The following is a 20376-nucleotide window of genomic DNA, read 5'->3' on the forward strand; positions in this document are numbered from 1 at the left end:
CTGATGATCACAGAAATCCTGTTTCTCCATTTAAATTTCTTAAAAAATTATGTATATGCAATTAAGTCCAGGCTCAAGGATATTATATTTGACCCTTAGTTTTGTTTTGTTTTTGATATTCAATATCTGGAAAGATAAAGGAAAGTTTAGATTGCTTTCTGTGGTAGTTATTCCATTTTAATTGTACTTATTGTGCATTTGCTTAAGCAGAAAGAAATATATCTAGCAATAAGGTAAGCCTGTTATTTTTGCTTGTTTTTGTTTTGGTCATGACAAACTGTGAAATGCTGTGTTTTTCCTATAGTTCTAGTCCATGAAATCTGCAATCTTTCCACTTGATTTACGAAGGACCCTTAATTACTGCTGTCATTAGCACCTAGTGTTCAAAACAGTCTGTTAAAATGTACTGTTAGTCTCACCTCCAAGTCCCTGCTTGCTTTATTTTAATTTTTTCCAAGGGTAAGTAAAACAATAATTGCCTTAATAACAACAATCATGTACAGTGAATTAAATAAAATTCCTAGTTTTTTGGTACCTATTTCTTTTTGTTCAGAATTCGGCATCTGTGTGTTAAGACTGGCTTAGAGTTTGAACAAGTGTCCATAAGCAGGGTTATTACTAGCAAAGACTTACTACCTGGGTTCTAAAAACGATTCACTCATTTGTCTTTTTCTTTCCACATGGGTAGGGATGAGAGACAACTGCTGTGAAGCTTCAATGTTTCTGCCTGGTCATGCACAGTTCTGCAATATAATGCATAAATGTATTAACAACAACTTGGGCATGCATGATGCCTCCTTGGAATAAGGAAATCTAGCCAGGCGCGTTCACGCGGCCATCTTCGCGCGCGCGCGCGTACACACACACACACACACACACACACACACATGCTCTCTGACACAGACACGCACAGACACAGGCGCGCGCGCGCACACACACACACACACACACACACACACACAGGTCAAAAGTTGATTCATTCCCGAGATCCCCCAGAATCTTTTCTTTTTCTCTCTTCTGGCAGCTCGGCTTCCTGTCAGGGTAGTAGTGAGGTTGGGGGCGTGGAGGGGCGGGGAGGGCGAGGCGAGGGAGGCGGGAGCCGGGTGCCGGTGCGTGCCGCGCCCGCTCCTGCCGGGTGAGAGTCCGGGCCGGGTTTTGCGCCGGGTCCCCCGGCTTGTCTCACGGCCTCCAGCCGCCGCCGCTGCCGTGTTTACTGAGCTCGCGCGTCCTGATATCACTCCGCTGGCATGGAGGAGGAGGAGGAGGTGGAGGAGCGAGAGGAGGAGGAGGAGGCGGCGGCGGTGGCGGCGGCGGCGGCGGCGGCGGCGGCGAGCAGTTGATCATTGTGATGGTGGCAGGAGCAGCGGCGGCAGCGGCAGCCCAGCCGAGCGTTAGGGGCTGCTCTCCGCGCGGCGTTTTGCAAAGGACTTCACCGATCTACTTTTGCAGTCGCCTCGGACTGTCCATGTGTTTACTTCCCCCAGCCCGAGGATTCGATATCTAGGTTCCTGTGAAATGCAACTGAGCAGCCAAAGTACTTTGAGAACACGGGGCGGCATAAACACCAAAACTTTTTTGTGGAAGGAAAATGCAATAAGCAAGCTTGCCGTTTTCCGATGCGGTGTGGAGTGAGTGTGTGTCGCGCGTGTCCGCACTGGAGGCATATGCTTGTGTGTGTACATGGGGTGTATTTTTCGGTACGTAGGGAGAAAATGCTTGCCAACCACCGGAAATCTCCTGGAATTTATTAGAAAATAATGGATTATAAAAAGAAGGCAGGAGAGGAGCGGATCTCCCCTTGAGTTGCAACCCGATTTGCTGCTGGCTCAGTTTGTTGTGATTCTTTTTGTTGATAGGTGTCTGATGGTATTCTGATAACACCCCCCTTTTTTCCCCTCGAGCTTTACAGTTTAAAAAAAGGAAACAAAAAAACCCACCCCAAAATCTCTCCCCCCCCTTTTTTTTCGCCCCGTCGGGATCGCTGTTTCCATCCATGTGCTTGCGTCTCCCCCGCGTTCCACTTAAACTATTTTAATTCTTGGACCCAAGGAGGAGGCTGATAGGGGGGTGGATAAAAAAAAGTTCTTCCAAAATAGTGTGCCCGGGGAGCAGGATGGGGGATTTCGCAGCCCCCGCTGCTGCCGCGAATGGCAGTAGTATTTGCATCAACAGTAGCCTGAACAGCAGCCTCGGCGGGGCCGGGATCGGTGTGAATAATACTCCCAATAGTACTCCAGCTGCTCCGAGTAGCAATCACCCCGCTGCCGGCTGCGGCGGCGGCGGCTCCGGGGGCCCCGGCGGCGGCTCGGCGGCCGTCCCCAAGCACAGCACGGTGGTGGAGCGGCTCCGCCAGCGCATCGAGGGCTGCCGGCGGCACCACGTCAACTGCGAGAACAGGTATCAGCAGGCTCAGGTGGAGCAGCTGGAGCTGGAGCGCCGGGACACCGTGAGCCTCTACCAGCGGACTCTGGAGCAGAGGGCCAAGAAATCGGGCGCCGGCACGGGCAAGCAGCAGCACCCGAGCAAACCCCAGCAAGATGCGGAGGCTGCCTCGGCGGAGCAGAGGAACCACACGCTGATCATGGTGAGGGCGCACTGGCACCAGGCGTGGGGCGCGCGCGTGGTGGTGGGGGGGGGCGTGGAGCTTCTTACATGGGGGGAACGGGTGTCTGATTTAGACGGTGGCGAGATGGGCTGAAACCGAAGGGTTAACATTAACTTTTCTGAGGGAAAAGCTGCCGTCGTCGCTACCTGTTAATCTGTCAGGGTTGTCAGATTTGGGGAAGAGGGGGCGAGAGGGGAGAAGCCAGTCACGACTGCGAGGGGCGGAGGGAGCCTGGGGGAGCGTCGGAGTGAGGCACTGGAAAAGTTTCCCCCCCTCTCCCTTTCTCAGATATGGATTTGAGAGTGAACCCAGAGTTGAAACCTCGCTCCTCCTCTTCACGACTCCCCACCCCACCCCTCGCGGTGCAGCTTCGCCTTCCCAGACCCGTCCCCCTTCGCCCACCCCTCTCAGCACATCCGCCGGGTGCAGGGAAAAATTGATGCTTGTCGCAGATTCTGGGCGGGCACCAGGCCCTCAATCCCTGGGGGAAGGTGGGGGGAAGGGAGAGGCTTTCGCCTCCTCTCCCTAGCTCACCCCCTTTGGGCTGAGAAAGTCTGAGAGTTTTGTGAATGAACTTTGAAGTGAGTGAGAAGCGGGCGAGGGTGGCTGCGCGCGCGTTCCTGAGTGCGCGCGCGGATGCGGGGCGCGGGTGCGCGCTCTCGCCGCTGGAGCCCCGAGACTGGTCGGCAGGTGGAGCGGCTGGGAGGGTACCGGGTGGGGGTGCGGGGAGGGGAAGCCGCTCGGCGCGTGTAGTAGGGGAGAGCTACACCCCCGGCGCGCGCCCAGGGTCCCGACCACGCAGCCCTGTTGGGGATTCTTCCTCCTTCTCCTTCTAAACTTGCTTGCACCGAGCCTGCTTCCACCTCCACCCCGCTCCCCACTAACTTTCCAAGCCGGTCTAATAAGCCCGGAGGAGTGGAAGGTAGCAGTCAGGCGAAAGAGGCTTAAATGGCTGGGTGGGTGGGTTCGAGGTAGATGAGCAGCCAATGGCTTAACTTCTCGGAGAGGAAGGGGCAGTTCCCACTCCCTAACCCTGAGGGTAGAATCCTTTCTCTTATCTCCTCTCTCCGGTTCTTTTGCTTTCCTTTCTGGGGTCGGGGAGGGGTGGGGGGAGGCCGGAAGCTTGGGAAAGGTGTCTGCGGCCCCTTCCCCCACCGCGCCGCCGGGTTGAGGGCTGCGCGTGTGTGCCGGGTGGGCCGGGCTGTGGGAATCCAGGAGCGCAGCACGGCGCGCGGGCTCTCGTTCCCTTTGCAGGCTGCCCCTCGATCGGCGGCGCAAGGCCCGGCGCGGGCGGGCCCCTCAGCATATGCGGTTTATAAATCGCGCACACCCGGGGTCTGGTAGTCCTCGGCGCCACGGGTGGTGCGGGTGCCGCCGCGGGCTTTCGCCCCGTACTCCGGCCGGCGCTCCGTGACAAAGAGCCGACGAGGGGGAGGGGGAGAGGAGAGGCCGCAGCGCCGGCTCCCCACCCTCTCCACCTCCCCCCACCCCGCACGTGAAGAGGAACAATTTGTTTATCTTGGGCTTCAAGAATCCTTCCCTCCTCCCAGTTCTCGGAGGCCGCCCAGCCCCTCCTTCTCCCCACCCTCCTCGGCGCGATCCTGCCTAGTCCCGCCGGCTGCACCTTCCCTCCTCCCCCTTCTCTTCCTCCTCCCACATCCCTCCAGCCCGCCTTCTCCTCCCTCTCGGTGCGCGGTCGTGGGGGAGGGAGCGGGAGGCGCTTTGTCCGCCTGGCCGCCCGGCTCTACCTCGGAGGCCGCCCGGCTGGGAGGGGCGCTACGCCCCGCGGCCCTGCCCCCTCCGCCTGGGCCGCCGGGGCAGCCAGAGCCCCGCGCGCCCCACACTCTCCAGCCCCGGATCCTGTCCCGAGTGCGCAAAGAAGAGGCGGACTCTGTTTTAAGGAAGAGCGTCTGTCACCGAAGTCGGGGAGGGAGGTTCTGGCTTTACAAACAGGAAGCCGAAAGCCACGGACACACTGTAGCTTTTCTGATTGTACCCGGGGGCGGGGCCAGAGCTGCATCTCGGCTGTAGCTCGCGTGCCCTTCTCCTACCTATTTCTCTCCCAGTCCGCGTGCTTTCCCTCTCCCCGCCCCCCTCGCGCCCTTCCGCAGATCGGGCGACTCACTTTGTGAACCTAAGACGAAGTAGAATTTGAAAGGCACTGAGAATTTCATGCCTGCCAGCTCCACGCCCTCTTTTCATGTGTTTGTACACCCCACACGCACGAATTGCGTAAAAATAGCCTCCCCCCCCCCCCCCCCGGTGAGGCTCCAGAATCTCAGCACCACGAAATTTCTCCCGACCTTTGGGGATGGAGGACTGCGGTGGCGTTACCTCGCCAGCTGGGCAACGCTGGAACAAAAGCCAGTGCCCTTTCTGGTGCCCAGTCGCGTTTGATCGCTGGAGAGAGCAGTAGAGTTAGCAGCCAGAAAGTTTTCGTGTTTGGATTTAGGTTCTCTCGAGGGTGCCCTATGGGCCTTCGGAGGGGGAGAGGGAGGACTCGGGGTGTGCGCCCCAGGTTATAATGCGCCCGCAGGTGGAAGGAAATCAAAGATCCTGGCATTACCTGTAAGGAGGTGGCGAGCTCAAGCCAGAGCTTACTTTTGAAAATGCAAAGACAATGCTTACTTGAATGGGGGAGACTTAATCTGTAAATGTCATAGTGAATCCCACCTTAGCAAGTTAACAACAGACTTGAAAAATGATTGCCTGAAAAATAGCATTTGTCTGTCAATTTTGTGACAATAATTTAGCCCATTGATTAAATTGAGGTAAATGCCAAGGCTATGTACAGAACAGTATATTCTAGCTTCAGCTGTATTTCACATATACATCTCCCATTGATATCAGTGGGAAGTAAGTGTGATGCGTGTAATGAAAATAAACAGACTTAATTCTTAAGCAAAGAGTTGCATGTAAATTCTATGTACCACAAAAAGGAAAGAAAATAACATCATTCTTGATAAGCTATTTTTTCTTTAAAAATAACTAGTTTAAAAATTCACACTGCCTGTCCCTTGAAAGAGTACTGTAACTTAGTCTAGGTATGAGATAAAATCTTGGAAGCAGACGTTAAAAAAATATGTTGATCTTCATTTTCTTGAATTAGCTGCTGGATTATAGTGGGGCTCTGGTGGGGGCACAGAACAATTACATTTAGTTCTCAGATTGGGCTATCTGGGAAATCCCAAAGAAAAGCAATAATCAAGCAGAGCCAAATAATAATAATGGTGATGCTAAAAATAAAGATGAGTAGGATTCTTTTCTGTTTTATTGCTATTGTTTATCTTCTTAGGGCCAATATGTCCAAAGTACTAAATATTGATTAGTTCTCTTTCTGCCTGGTTTGGTTAAGAAGGCAGTCTCCTCAGTTCTTTACCTCTTTTGATTTTTCTTATACATTTATAAGCATAGTCATGAATAACAAAAAACAAGCAAACAAAAGGCAGTGTGGGTGAGGTGAACTAGAAATCTTCCTTGGTTCCAAGCTGCTGGAAGGAGCCTAGGTTTTGTGTGGATTCCTAATAGCCCTGCCTGTTAGGAGAGCAGGGAGCTGGAAAAGGCCTTGCTTTGAAGCTACAGTATCTCAGGTGAAAGGTAATTTCTGGACATGTAGTCAGTTGAATGATCATCACCCATTCCCCCCAACACTTGCATTTTGTTTATATACACTTGTCCCTCAAGGAGTTGTTGGTGAGAGCTGTTCATTTCACCTATTAGAGAGTCTCAGGTGAAAAGTTTCCTTTTCTTCAAATAGTTTTAATTATTGGTGGAAACAAGAGACCTTGTTCATTCTCTGCACTTGGAGCTGAAGGCCTGGTTAAAATTCCAAGGTAAACTCCAATTGACATAAATCCATTTTCAGAGAGGAGCACATTGACTTGACAGAGGTTTAATCATTCAGGCACTTCAAAAAGCATGACCATGCAGTCTTCAGAATTTCAAAATGGTGGTAGCCTTACTTGACCTGGTTCAGTCCTGTGTTTTCATGACCTTTTCACTCTGTTAGTGCCATTATAACTTTCAAAGTGTGTTTAATTTATACAGAGTTTACAGACCGCATAAATCTGTGTGCTGCTTGCTCTGAGAGGTTATCACATAAAATTCAGTTGATAATAAACTTAATAATTCTGAGGATTGGAGAAAACAGCAACCTATCCAAAATTTTCTCATGTTTCTGGAACAGATCCAGGAAATGTAAACATACTAGTCCAGTGCTAAACCTCCTTATAAATGAATCTGGTTTCCTATTTCTTATCCTGTTGAAGGTAAATTACTGGCTCTGTATCCAGGTTTTGGGCAGGTTTGTAATGTCAGACCATGTCTAAGTCTTTCAGAGAAACCTTTTCATTGGCTTACCCTGTTCTACCATCCTGGGTGATAGGATTGACAGTTGATTCTTGAAAAGCTTTCCATAACCTACACAGGGTGTGCCTTAAGTTTGTGAAAAACTTTCTGGAATTTAATTTCTCTGTGCTGCACAAGTGTTCTCTTTTAATTCTTACGAAGCATTTTTTTTTTTTTTTTTAAAGCTCCAGCACGTATTTAATTATATTATTTATGTTCTTTGGTTGTGGTTCATTTTATTTAGTACTGGGCAGCTAGAGATCAGAAAAGTAGAAGCACATTTAGTTAATCATTAATCATAATCTATGAAATGCTCTTTGGGGTGAGTTCCTTCCCAAGCAAAGTTGAGTTTTCAGGCAGGTGCTATATTTGATACTTTCCATCCTGACTCATTAGAATTATAAGGGCAAGTTTTAGAACCTTTATAGCTTGGTGCTACCTGGGTTGAGGAAAATAAGCAGTCCAGGTATATGGTTTACTGACATTTCTGTAAGAAGAAAGATGAGGATTTTAAACATTAAAATAGAGTTATATAGAAACATTTTGTAAATATCTGAGACCAATAGCCAACTATTATTAGAGAGGTTTCCTGACAGAGCTCTTCCATTGGTTGACATGGTGGGAGAGTGTCTCTCCCTCTCTCATCTTAGTGCTGCTGCCATTCAAGGAATCCAGTATAATAAACCATTTTGCACATCACATAGTAATTCTTGGACACATTTGAAGTATTTATATGTTATTTAATAGCATGGAATTTTATTTGTGATTAGTGCTCTGTGTTTGTTAATTAACAGTTTCGTACTGTGTTCTTGAGTTTAGGATGGCTAAATTCTGTCATCTTTTCCACATTACTCATTATAGAGAAATGGGAAATCAACCAGACATCAAAATCTCATAACGAGGAACATACTTAAAACTCAATCCCATGATTTTTATAATCTCTGCCTTTTAACTTTCCCAAATAGCTTTGCATTTTTTCACTCTATTAATCAGAGGCTGTTTATCCAGTTTTCAGACCCCATAGCTGCTTGCTTTGTTTTTCTTCCCCTCCAGCTGCCAACCTTTTGGTCTTTTCACTGACCTTTAGCACCTTTACCAAAGAGTGGGAAGAACCAATAAGAAGAGAAATTTAATTTCAGTGCTTCCTCCTCTCATAACTAATGAAACTACTGGGGAAGATGCCAGTTATTTTGGATTAATTATGGATTTGATTTTGTATACCATTTACTCGTTAGCACAAATAATGGAGAATAGACTGAATTTTAAAATATCAGTTCATTTGTTCAGCAGTATTGCTTCATAGTTCATAGTGCTTTGTAGAGGTTAAAATGCTAAATCACACTCTTGCGTCCAAGAATGAGTATATACATTGTAGGTTTTTCAGATTTATCCTAGCTAGGTTTAAGGGGGACAACCAGTTTTTATTTGTTTGTTTGTTTTTTAATCAGCATTAGGCTTGATGCCAGTAAATTCTCAACAGCTTTGGGCTGAGTTATGTCCCCTTCTCATGACATTTTAAGTAAAATAATATGCTTTACTTTCCTGTTGTTTCAAACTAAGTTGACATTGGTTTCTGTTATTATTATTATTATTATTATTATTAGCAAAGCTGATTTTCAGGTGACTGCTCCAAAGTTATAGGATCCTCCAAATTAAATTTCATTAAAAACACAGTATGCTTGGAGTGCCTGGGTGGCTCAGGGGTTAAGCCTCTGCCTTAAGCTCAGGCCATGGTCTTGAGGTCCTGGGATGGAGCCTGCAAGCCCACATCACTGCACTGGGGCTCTCTGCTCTGCTTTAAATAAGGCCCACTTCCCCCTTTCTCTCTGCCTGCTTCTCTGCCTACTTGTGATCTCTCTCTCTGTGTCAAATAAATAAATAAAATCTTAAAAAAAAAAAAATACAGCATGCTTTTCAGACAGACACATTCCAAAAATTCATTATTCATGTTTGTGTGTTGGAAATGTAGCTTCTGGAAAATCAACTGTCACGGAGAACTGGCTAATTCTCCTAACTTTAAAACAAAGCAAAACAAAACTCTTGTTTAAACCTAGGGAAACTTAAAGAACTAAACAAATAGGGTTGGATAAAATTAGAGAATGGAGTTGAGAGCTTCCTGTGTGATAAATAGTTTCGTTTAATGGATCAGAGAGGGGGCACACCTTTCCCCCCTCAAGTATACCTGGCTGTTCCATCTGTTACACCATTGAGGAGCTTTTGAGTTGTGGATAAGAAACTCCATTTGGAAAAGAAGCACAGCATTCCCTTAGGGCCACATGCACACATGCATAGAGAAAGGAAATTACTGCTGTGGTTCAGGTTTTTTAAGGCAAGCTGTGCGTAGTATTCTTGGGGGAATTTAATAAAAATCTCAAAAGGCTTGTAGTACTTCCTCTGACAAAAGAAAAGTGATTTCTTAAGAATAATTTAGACACTTCTTTTTAATTACATTGGACCTCCCATCGGTTGGAATGACCTTTATGCTAAAGTAGAATCTTTTAAATTACAAATAACTATAACGTGTATCCTCCTTAGCAATGAATGGCTTAACCACTGTAGAAAACTGGAGTGAAATCTTAAATTTTTTAACCAACAACCTCCAGAATTTGCTTTCTAATTCTGTACATCTCTACCCTGTTGGGTAGAATCCGGTTGTGTAATGTTTCATGTTGTGGACCCTTCAGGCCTCAGCCGTCTCCACGATTACTCGCACATGTGAAGACGCTATTAGGAGACATGGCTGTATATCTCTTCTCCCCGCTCACAACATCTTTCGACACCTCCAGAAAACTGATGCCTAGACAGAGGCTCCTTTCCCTGCAAAGGAAAAGGTTGAAGTGCTGGGAGTCTGTTTGTGCGGATTCAACCTGGGTTGTAACCCTGACTCAAAAGGATTGCACGGCTCTAAAAGACAAGCTTTGCCAGTGCCCTTTATTCTCACAGTGGTTGGTTATTTTTCTTTCTTTGATTGTTTGTTAGATGCTGAAAACAGCTCGGTGATTGAGAGTGAATCTAAAGGGACTGGTAGGAAAGGGCTTTAAGAACTAGCATTAAGGTAGGAGAGGCAAAAGGGGAGGAAGATTTTGGAGGCATCACCTGGAAGGGATGGCAAGGGGGAGAAACAAGAGAGGTGATCGGTTTTGCTTATTGGTGGTAAGCAGACAGTGTCCTGGTGTCTTGGGAGCTTACAGAGGTAAAGTGTGCTTCGAGTAGTCTCTTCTGAGCCTTCAGACCCTACGAAAAGTCAAATATATATGTTTTCAAGAGCTAAAGCAATATTGTTTGTGTATGGAAGAAGTCATGTTCCTAAATATTTTCATGCTTTCTTAAATGATTAAACTACCCACGGGATGGAGGTACTACTTACAGGATTCCTTTAAACATTGATTTTTCAGGCAGGGGAGATTTTGCTCCCTCCCTCTCCCCAGGAACATTTGGCAATATCGGGAGACATTTTTGGTTGTCACACTGGAGGGATGCTACTGCTGTCCAGTGGCTAGAAGCCAGCAATAAAGCTGAATATCTTACAGTGTGCCCACAGTACCTGGTCCGAAATATCAGTGTTGCTGCTGTTGAGAAACCCTGCTTTAAATAAGGAGCTCCCCTAGGATGTTGAAAATACACTGTGTGGCTTTACTCACAGCTTTTCAAAAACACTTTTATGACTTAAGGAGTGGAGAAAGGAGGAGGTGCGGCAGAGGGTACCTTGGAAGGAGATAAAGGACCACTGTCCCACATGTCTGCCCTGGCCATGTGACCATCTGACTTCTTACTTTGTGGCATAAAGGGAACAGTAGTTACTTGTTTTTACCTCACTGAGTGGTTGTTAGGCCCGAATGACTCTCTCTCTCTCTCTCCATATATATATATATATATATATATTTCAAAGACTTTATGGCACTTACCAATGCTAGGCCTATTTTTATGAATGACTTGCATATCACTTAATTGTTTGCCTTCTGCCCAAGTGCAGACTTAAAGTTGAGTGGTTGGACGCTTGTTTTACTCACGCATAAGCCAACATCTAATGACTAGGTACTGGGCAACAGCTGCATCTTGGACACGATTTCTGGGCACTGGGGATACCGCGGTAAAGGGGGCATCCTTGCTGTCACTGGACACACGCTGTAGGCCATGGTTTCCTGGTTCGGATTAGCTGTATGAAATGGTTCTGTGGTTTTATGAGAACACGTTAATGGAAGTCATTAATAAACTGACATTTAGGAGAATCCTAGAGCCCTAAATGCTTTGTATCTTCTTGCAAACTGTCTGTGGCTATGGTTTTCATGCATTGTTTTCTATAAGTTTGTTTCGTTATTTTTCAAATGAAACTTCTTTGTAGGAGGAGAGGATTCGTAGGTGTGGTGGGGAGTAAGATTGAGGTCGTTGAAAATGAGGCAGGTGATCATCTTTCTTTCCTTTTTTTTTTGACTAGGTGACACTTGTAGCACCATGATCACGGCTTGACTTAAAGCTTTTAGAGGAGATTAGACAAAGAAGAGAACATTTAGAATGAAGCAGGCAGGAAGGTGCAAGGACATGGAACCATGTCGTATGAAAAACAGTTGTAAGACCTGGCCGTGTTTAGTCTGATTTAGAGAGTATGATTGCTTTCTTAAAATATTTGAAGGGCTGTCAAGTGAAGAAAGGATTAGATATGCTCTTTACGGCCTCAGGGGGATACAGTTAGGATCAGTGGTTGGTGGTTATTAAGAGTCAGGTTTGGTTTAATATTTTAAAAAAACACAGTTATATGAAAATTAAACCTGTTCAAAGATGAAATGAGCAATCTTGATGAGTGAAAATGTTCTAGCAAAAGTTGTTTAGTTAGCTAAGTGTTGGAGAAGGGGTTAGGGCATCATTTTTTGTTTGTTTGTTTGTTTTGTTTTTTAAGATTTATTTGAGAGAGAGATAACATGCACGGGCACGTGGTAGAGGAACAGAGAGAGAGAGAGAATCTTAAGCATATGTGATGCACGTGGAACCTGATGTACGGCTTCATCTCATGACCCTGAGATCATGACCAGAGCCGAAACTAAGAGTCAGGCACTTAACCAACTGCACCACCCAGGCGCCCCATGACATCTTTTTTAAAATCATAAAACGTTTAAACAATATAGAAATAAAATGTGAGTTACTGAGGACAGAGATGTTAGCTCTTTCTTTATCTTCATATCAGAAAAAGACCTACTGTACATAGGAGGAACTCAAAATATTTGTTGAATAAATTGCTAAATCAAAGTAGTTTTAAGAAGTGACTTAATTCGGGGCGCCTGGGTGGTTCAGTGGGTCAAAGCCTCTGCCTTCAGCTCAGGTCATGATCCCAGGGTCCTGGGATAGAGCCCCACATCGGGCTCTCTGCTCAGTAGGGAGCCTGCTTCCTCCTCTCTCTGACTGCCTCTCTGCCTACTTGTGATATCTGTCAAATAAATAAATAAAATCTTAAAAAAAAAAAAAGTGACTTAATTCTTCTCCTTCATGTTACCCCCTTCTCAGAAGTTGCCATGATTTATAATATCTCTTTCCAGACCTTCTTCTGTTCAGTTACATATATACTATATATTGTACCTCATCACATGGTAGCTTTTTTCTACACAAATGGAATCATACATATGGTTCTGAGATTGACTTTTTCCACATAATATATTTTGGAGACCTGTCCAAGTCATTACATGTAGATCCTCAATTCATTCTTTTTAACTGTTATATAGAATTCCATAATACAGATATTCCATAATTTATTAAATGATCTTCTGTCGATAGACACTCTTGTAGTTTCTCAATTTCTGCCAATTAAACATTACAGCAATGAACATCCTTATTCATATATTCCTTATACATATGTGAGCATTTCTGTAGCACAGATTTGGGTTTCTTGCTATATACGTAATATGTATAAACAGAAAAGGTTGACCAAAAAAAAATCTCTTAATCTAATATGGTTTAATATAGCACCTGAATCTTATTATAACCCAATTTAGAGCAAATGATAATTGCGTTTCCTTAAAAATACAGCTTCAAAAAAAATGTCAATTCTAGTAACTGGTGTTGGTCTTTGCAGTCTAGGGTGAACATTGTTGGTTTTTAAAGGTTGTGTATTTGGCAACATGTCTTATAGGAATGACTTTCCTTCTTTTCATCTGGTCCTAAAAAGCAAGTTAGTAGGAGTCTAATTAACCGGTACCTGCTCATGCTGTGAAAGTGGGAAATTCACTTTCTTGAACGAGACCATAGTTCTCTTTACCTTTCCCGAGCTTTGTGTTTCACAGACCTGTGTGGCTTTACTTGGAAAATGTGTTTCAGTTGGTGCTGTGCTCCCTGGGGAGGCAGTGGGGGCAGGTTTGAGGGGTCATAAAAATCTCAGGTCTGTGAGTTGCCACTTCCTACAGGTTAAATTACCCTGACTAATCCAGTCATCTGTGTAACATGGTAATAACCACCTGCTGACCTGGCCAACTGTAGAAAATGCATCAAAATGGACTTGCCTCGGCAGTCGCCTTAGAGCGTCTGTTTAGATAGTGAGAAGTCCTATCAGTTTTCATTATACACGTGTGCTGCAATGGTCTGAACCTGCCCTTGATTGGAGCTCTTGGTCATTTTGATTTACCTCTGGCATAGTGGCTGCCCTGTGCCGGCAGCCTAATAACGAGAGTCTGTGTTTTCATAGAGCAGGAGCAGTTTGGCTCCAGAATCGGGGTTCTCGGCTGCAACATAATTCTGCCTTCACTTGCCTGAAGTGTTCTTTCTTGAAAAGTTTGTGCGAACAGCTGGATTTTTAAAATAACCACGCTCTGCCAAGGGACGGTCCTTACCTACTTGACTTTCCTTTAGGTTATAGGATCAGTTTGAACAGGAGCTAGAATTAAGATACGTGGTGTCTCGCAGGGGCTGGTCCTGGCCTGGCCCTGCTATTTGATCATGAGGATTCCTGCTTTGCTGCTATCCCCTGGCCTCATATACCTCTAGCCTGAGTGTCCCTCCTTTTTTCTTTCTTTTCTTTTCTTTTCTTTCTTTTTTAAATCATTACCTCATGTTTCAACCTTTGTCACAGGGCATAGGACCTGGAAGCTTGTGCAGGATGTAGATGGCAATTACTTGAACCACAGAAATAAATCCAGGGTAGGAATGTAAGTGATTGGGGATCTAAACTTTATATGTCATTCTCTACCAAGGGATTCTGATCCACTAGGCATTCTGTTTCAAGTTTGACGTACATGTTGATTAGCATTTTCTACCATTAAGCTGACTCACCTACCACCTTGGTGAGAAACCCCCCTCCCCCCAAAACCTGTGGCCAGACAAGTTAATGTAGCCATTGCTGGGTGCAGACTTTGGAAGAAAGGGGCTTCAGCCTAAAGACCCATAGATAGTTTCTGTTTCAACAGCTTAAATCACATGAGTTAGCCATGTATGCAATATAGGAATCTTGCTCCTTATCTTCTAACCAGACCCTCCAATATGAGAAACTTACGAGTTCCTTAATGTTGCTACTCGGGTCAGTCAATAAAATTTCAACCTTTCACTTTTGCTGCTGATAGTCAAGTTTAGTTTTGCTAGTCTTCTGTCCTTCTGAGGAGTGTCATCCTACTTTTTTCATATTTGCTTTTGAATATTCCTGGATCTGTTTCTTTTATTTCTAGTACTAGAATGTTTTCTTTCAGGAATGACGTTCACCTATGCACAAGGTGAAGAAACCTTGCATTTTGCACCAAGTATAACATTTACCTTTATTTGATGTAGATAGGTAAATGGTTATGTTTTGAATATTGATTATGTTCTTAGCTATCTGATTTTATTATTAGATAGAACCTCTTTTTCAAAGGCTGTTGAGATCACACCTATGTTGTAATAAACTTCTAATTTCTAATTCCTCTGGAAAGCATTTTCTTATTTCCGGTTGAAATGGTCAAGAGATTATTTGTAATAGGAAAGAAATGACTACAGTCAAGTCTTACCTTACTGTGGAGTTTTTTTAAAAACATATCTTACAAAAAGAATGTCAGACCTTTTGAGTTTCATTTGTTATTTAAAGAGAGTTCAATAACTCTCTTTGTAATTTACGATATAAATTCTAAATAGGAGTGTCAGGGGTCAACGTTCACATTAATGTGAAGAAAGTTGACATGTCAGAACTCAGCAAAATTTTCTGGATGCTAAGGAAAGGAAAAGAGATAAAACTCTTGTAATAGCTTATTCTTGGGTTTTAACTTCAGAATGTGTAAGTGATAATAATGCCAGAGTTCCCAGCGGGATGAAACATAACATTCCCTTTGCCTCTTCCCATCTTCTGTTCTGGTCTCCCATTGTCCCAGTTCTAATCCACTGTGGTATTTCAGTCCATCCTCTCTCCCTGCGTCCCCCCTGTCCCTCCCGCCCCTTCATCCCAGAGAAGAGTGTGCAGCTACAGCAATGGGTGCCTTTGCAAAGCAGGCAGGTGATGTTTATCTTTAATCACTTAAGGTATTTCCTCACAGTGGAGTGTGCACCTCGGCACCTCGTGGATTGCAACATTCCCCTGCCACTTACATCCTGCCCTGGCCCTTTCCTGGGAGGTTCTCATGTTTGGTAAACAGAGGTGGTTTATATAAAGAAGCAACTTTCTCAGTTTAGATGTTGTGCCTAAATGGTTGAAAGCGCATTTTGCAGTTTAACTAGGAATTCCTAAACGGTTTGCAGCTGCTCTTGGATTCTTAAAAACACGTTCATTTTCTTCAGTGAAGTATGGAAGCGATGATTTTAGATTTGGATTTCGCGCTGCTGAATTCTCAGAACTTATTGAAGGAATATTTGAAGAACTTGTTTGTTACCACAGTAATTGGCCATACTCAGAAAGTATTTTTGGCAGGTTGTGGTTGTTATGTGCTGGAGGGGAACATGTCTGGAGCCCACAGTGAACTGGGAACGAGGTGACCAAGTAGGATAAACTGTGGTTTGAGGATGGGGGATGTCTGGCACTAAGCTTTTGAAATTCAAATGGGCTGTTGCTTTTTCAGTGTTTGATCCTGTTCTTAGGTTGTAAGGATTGATAGGAATCATTCAGGAGCCTTTGATTAACTTTAAGTTGTGGTCTCAGATTGGAATTAGAACACTCAGAAATACAGAACAGTAGTGTCAAGTAAGGGCACTTAATGACACTGTGTGCTTGTGAGAATTGTGTCTTGTGCCTTTGTTCCCTTTGAGGCACAGGTGGTCTGTAGTACTGGTTTGGTAGACTTCATGTTTATCTGTGGTCTGGAATGTCAGAGGATTGCAAACCTGAGAATTTTGGTCCCTCTTTATCCTAAACGGGTGGTGTGGGAGTTTCTGGTATTGGCTTAGGGGGTGGGGACAACCATATATGGGAGAGGAAGGGGGGATTAGCTGGCTTCGGTATTTTCATCCACGCTTTCTAATGCCATTCTCTTTATTAACGAAGAGTGGATACTTTGAATAATTATTTATGTCTGTCTTTTTCTTCACACTGTAATGCACACTTCACTTGTTTCTTCAACTTTTCGTAATGTATGTGTTTATGATACACTGAAGAGCCATAAATTTGAGGAGAGAGATAATTAGCTTTGACAGACTTACAAAAATGAGACTGTAAGAGGAAGAAACAAGAGGGGTGCTTCAGAAAAGGATTCCATTTCTGGGCTTAAGGGAAATTATCTAGATAAGAAATTCTGCATTGTTAAAATTCACAACCATTTGGGTAGCACAGGTTAGAGGAAGAAATGAGTTATTTTGAGATTTTTAAAAATTTAAATAATTTTTCATAGTTTAAATAAATCTTTTTTTAATCCTGCAAATAGAGTGTTTAAATGGAGAAAGTAATAAAGTAATAAAATGTGAGGAAAAAACAGCAGCTCAGTCAGTGGTGTTAAAATTTCACGTGGTTTGCATGCCCTTTACCTTTAATCTCTTTCTTAGCGTGAGTGTGGATTGTTTTTGAGGAACCTTTATTTAATAGCTATCTTACCTTAAAGAACAGATTTCCTTTCACTTTGGTGGCTCATGTATTCAGGGAAGCCTTCAAGAAACATGGCTCATTTAACATTAACTTGACTTCATAGTCCATTCTGCCCCTCCCAATTTGGGGATCCTTTGTAAAGGGGACAATTAAGTTGTCTCAATGTCTATATGGAAGCTTAACCATGGGTTGGATTAAGTTATTCCTACTGTTGTACATTATTTTCTGTTTTCTGGATTAAAAAGAAGACTTGAAGACAGAGTGTGAGAGACTAACACGGAAAGGGAGGAGGGGAAAATTCATGTCATCTGAGGTGAGGAAGACTCCAGTAGTGCCATTATTTCAAGGGCTCTTCTTCCCTGGGCCAGATCAGGCGCTCTTCCACAATAGAGGCCATGATGATACTGGGGGTAAAAGGATATCTATCCTGAATGTTCTTAGATATACTCGCTTAATGCTCGTAAGAGAGAGAAAAGGCTTTTTAGGGGAGGTCCACTGAGAAAGAAAAGGTTTAGACAGTTCACTGTCAAGTCTACAAGATGAGTTATGTTTGGTTACTGTCAGCTCTCAGCAGCGGGGTCTCTAAGCATTGATCAGGGTCTGGCTTGATGGAAGGCTCCAAGGGAAAGAATGGGGAGAGCTGAAAGCTTTGGATTTTCCTATAAATTGAACCCAGTGTCACCGGGAATCACAGTGAGGAGCTCCTTTAAAATGTCCAGCTTTTCCGCTCTCCACACTCAGGAGTTGCTCCTGCTTCCCCCACCCCCTCCATTCCTAAGTCTTTTGTTCCATGAATAAATATTATGTGGTTTGGTGCTCATTACTCTTTGATATGAAAAAAGGCAATTCATTAGGTTGAAGGAGGAGGGGGAGGGAGACACCATTTTTCACCCAGTGCATCAGGCGCGGTTACACTGATTTGAATTCCCAGAAAAGTAATAAAACAGTGAAAATAATGATAAAACAGCTCATGGGCCGACAGCTGTGCAGCACCCGGGAACACTGAAGACAGACCCCAGTGTTGCAGCAGGACAATATTGCGGAACATATGGTGCCATTGCAAGCCAGTTGTTGAACTCGGTGGCCGCCTTTTGTTTGGGGGACTCTCCCAACATTGGATCTGTGGTAGCTCTTCAGAAACTTCTAGTCTCGTTGGCAGGAGGGCGCTTGGCACCACGCCAGGCTTACTGTACGGTGGCTGACTCAGGCCATGCGGAAAAGCTCATGCTTGGAGAGCATTCACGCCTCCTTACTTTGGTCACTAATCAAATCATTTGTTCAGCCGGTATAAATTAGGATCTTTTTCCATAGTAGCCCAGTGGCTATGTTACAAAAGGAAAATTTTATACAGGAATGCCAATTAATTTTAGATGCATTGATTCACTGGTGTGCGGTGCTTCGTGTGAAAGTGAAAATTGTTGTGTTTTGTTTTAGTGCTTTTCAGATGCACTTTGCATCTTACCTCTTCATTCTTCAGGCTAGACTAGCAAAAGCCAGAAAGTATGTTAGGGCTCGTGTGACTGCTAGAAAGGAGAGAGAGTACCCGTCTATCTAGTTTTTACAAGACAGTGCTAAAATAGGCCCTTTGCTTAGCATGGGTCTATTTTTTAAATGTGTGAAGCTGGCATGTGTGTGTGCATAAAAAGACTAATTAACTCCACTTTCCTCTGGAGGGGTCTCCGTGGCTGCCCTGTGACTGAGCTCCACGTTGACCACAGTAGCGCCATCATCGCGAACCCTTTATGACTCAACCTCTGTGTGGTCGTGGTCATCCATTCTGGCTTCTTTGCTCTTGACTCTGAGGTGCAAGGAAAGATCCAGAAGGGCTCTACAGTCCTGGGAGAGTGGTTCCTGCAAACATAGCAGAAGGCGATTCTCAGAGAGAATCACACTCCATGAGGAAGGGCTGTAGCCCGTGCTATTGTGCTCCGTGCATGAGAATATTTTTATTTCAGGAGCTAAAAGGAGGAAACCGATGGTGTTGATCCTCTGATTGAAGAGCACCAAATGTCACTATATTCTTGGTCTTTAGGGGACCTTTTTATTTATTTATTTTTTTGGTAGGACACCCTTAGGTAAGTGTTCTGTTGTTGGGATGAGTAAATTTCTTTTTCTCATGAGCAAATGTCATTACAAGGCCAAATCTACTGGAAAAATATACATATGTATGTATATGTATATTTATTTCTGTGATGTTCTACTAATCACTAATCAGACATTATATTTTAACACTGGGGCCCTGCTGGGGGAACTGATATTTTTTCAGGCCTTAGTTTTACATTTTGATCACTGGCCTTGAAAAAAATGTTTTTTAAGTGGAGGCGAATAGTTGGGTTACCAATCTGCTGTAGGTGCATCTGTGCTTTTGCTGGAGCCTTCCGGGGTCAGGAGAGTTCCTGCCTGTGCCCTGGGTGTGATTCAGAGCATCCAGAGGAATGATGAGGGCCCTGTTTTCTGTTTGACTTGCTGGGTTGGTTGTAGGAGCAACTTCACCGCGTGACCATCCTTTCAACCTTCCCTTGATGGTGTGTTTACAAAAATCAGTCAGGGGAGAAGTGTTTCTGTTTTTACTTTCCCGGAGTTTCCTGAGTGAGAGGAACAATATTTACCTTCTCTTCCTTTAAGAAAGGGAAGCAGAAAGATAATGACTGAAAAAGATCTACTTTTGACGCTTTCTCATATCCTTGCCCTGAGCACTAGGGACCAGCTACAATCGCTCCTGGAGGCTTTACTACAGACTGTCACAACCTGCCCTGAGGGAAGGCAGGTACCGAGGATGGAAGGAATGGTTGAGAATCGGAAAGAGAGCTAGGAGGGAGAGCTGGAGAGAGGGGAAAGGTGAGGGGGAAAAATGAGACCTTCATTCCTGGGTATTCAGAATGGGTGAAAGTTTGCAAAGATGAATAGCCCTGTTTCTGTTAGCTTTGTAAATATCTTTATAGCTATTTTATTTTTGCATCATAATATTAGATATTCTAATTATGTAGCATGTTTCTGGGAGAAGTGGGGTGACTGTGAGACCCAGCTCACTTAAGAGGTCACCAGATAAGGAGGGAACAGAGCAAAAGCAGGAACAGACTCTTGCATACGTATGTTCTACCTTGGGTAACAGCTCTTTCAGTTGGATGAAGAACCATAAATCTGAAAATCCAGCTGTGTTGTTGTGCAAACTATTAGGAAATATGATCTTCGGGGGTTATGGGGACAGTTCAATTAAAAAAAAAAAAAACCTTGCCCCCTAATGTGATTCATATTATAATTATTTAATACCTAAAGGACTCTTCTAATTGAATTTTAGGGTGCTTCATTTACATTCTAGCTGGCGAGAGTTAGAAATACTATCACTTTGTGGTCCTCTAATCGCTGTCCCAAACATTCTCAAAATGCCCTGTGATTCAATTATAAGTATCTTCTGGGGACCATGTAATTATATACTGCCTAGTTATCATTTTAAAGCACCAGGGGGCAGGGAGCC

The 20376-nt window shown here is 44.3% G+C and overlaps 1 protein-coding gene across 2 annotated transcripts in view; it reads left to right on the forward strand.

The window, feature by feature from the left end:
* The first annotated feature begins 1122 nt into the window (after positions 1–1122).
* Positions 1123–20376, forward strand: part of MAML3 (mastermind like transcriptional coactivator 3) — a 404523-nt gene continuing 385269 nt past the window's right edge. The window contains exon 1 of one of the 2 annotated variants that reach the window (XM_082727636.1): positions 1123–2584. In XM_082727636.1, the coding sequence (XP_082583762.1) occupies positions 2114–2584 (471 nt within the window). In that variant the 5' untranslated portion in view covers positions 1123–2113. The remainder of the gene's footprint in view (positions 2585–20376) is intronic. The other variant, XM_082727635.1, reaches the window with a different exon arrangement.

Source organism: Mustela nivalis, assembly GCF_964662115.1.
Source record: "Mustela nivalis genome assembly, chromosome: 4".
In the NCBI taxonomy this organism is placed as follows: domain Eukaryota; kingdom Metazoa; phylum Chordata; class Mammalia; order Carnivora; family Mustelidae; genus Mustela; species Mustela nivalis.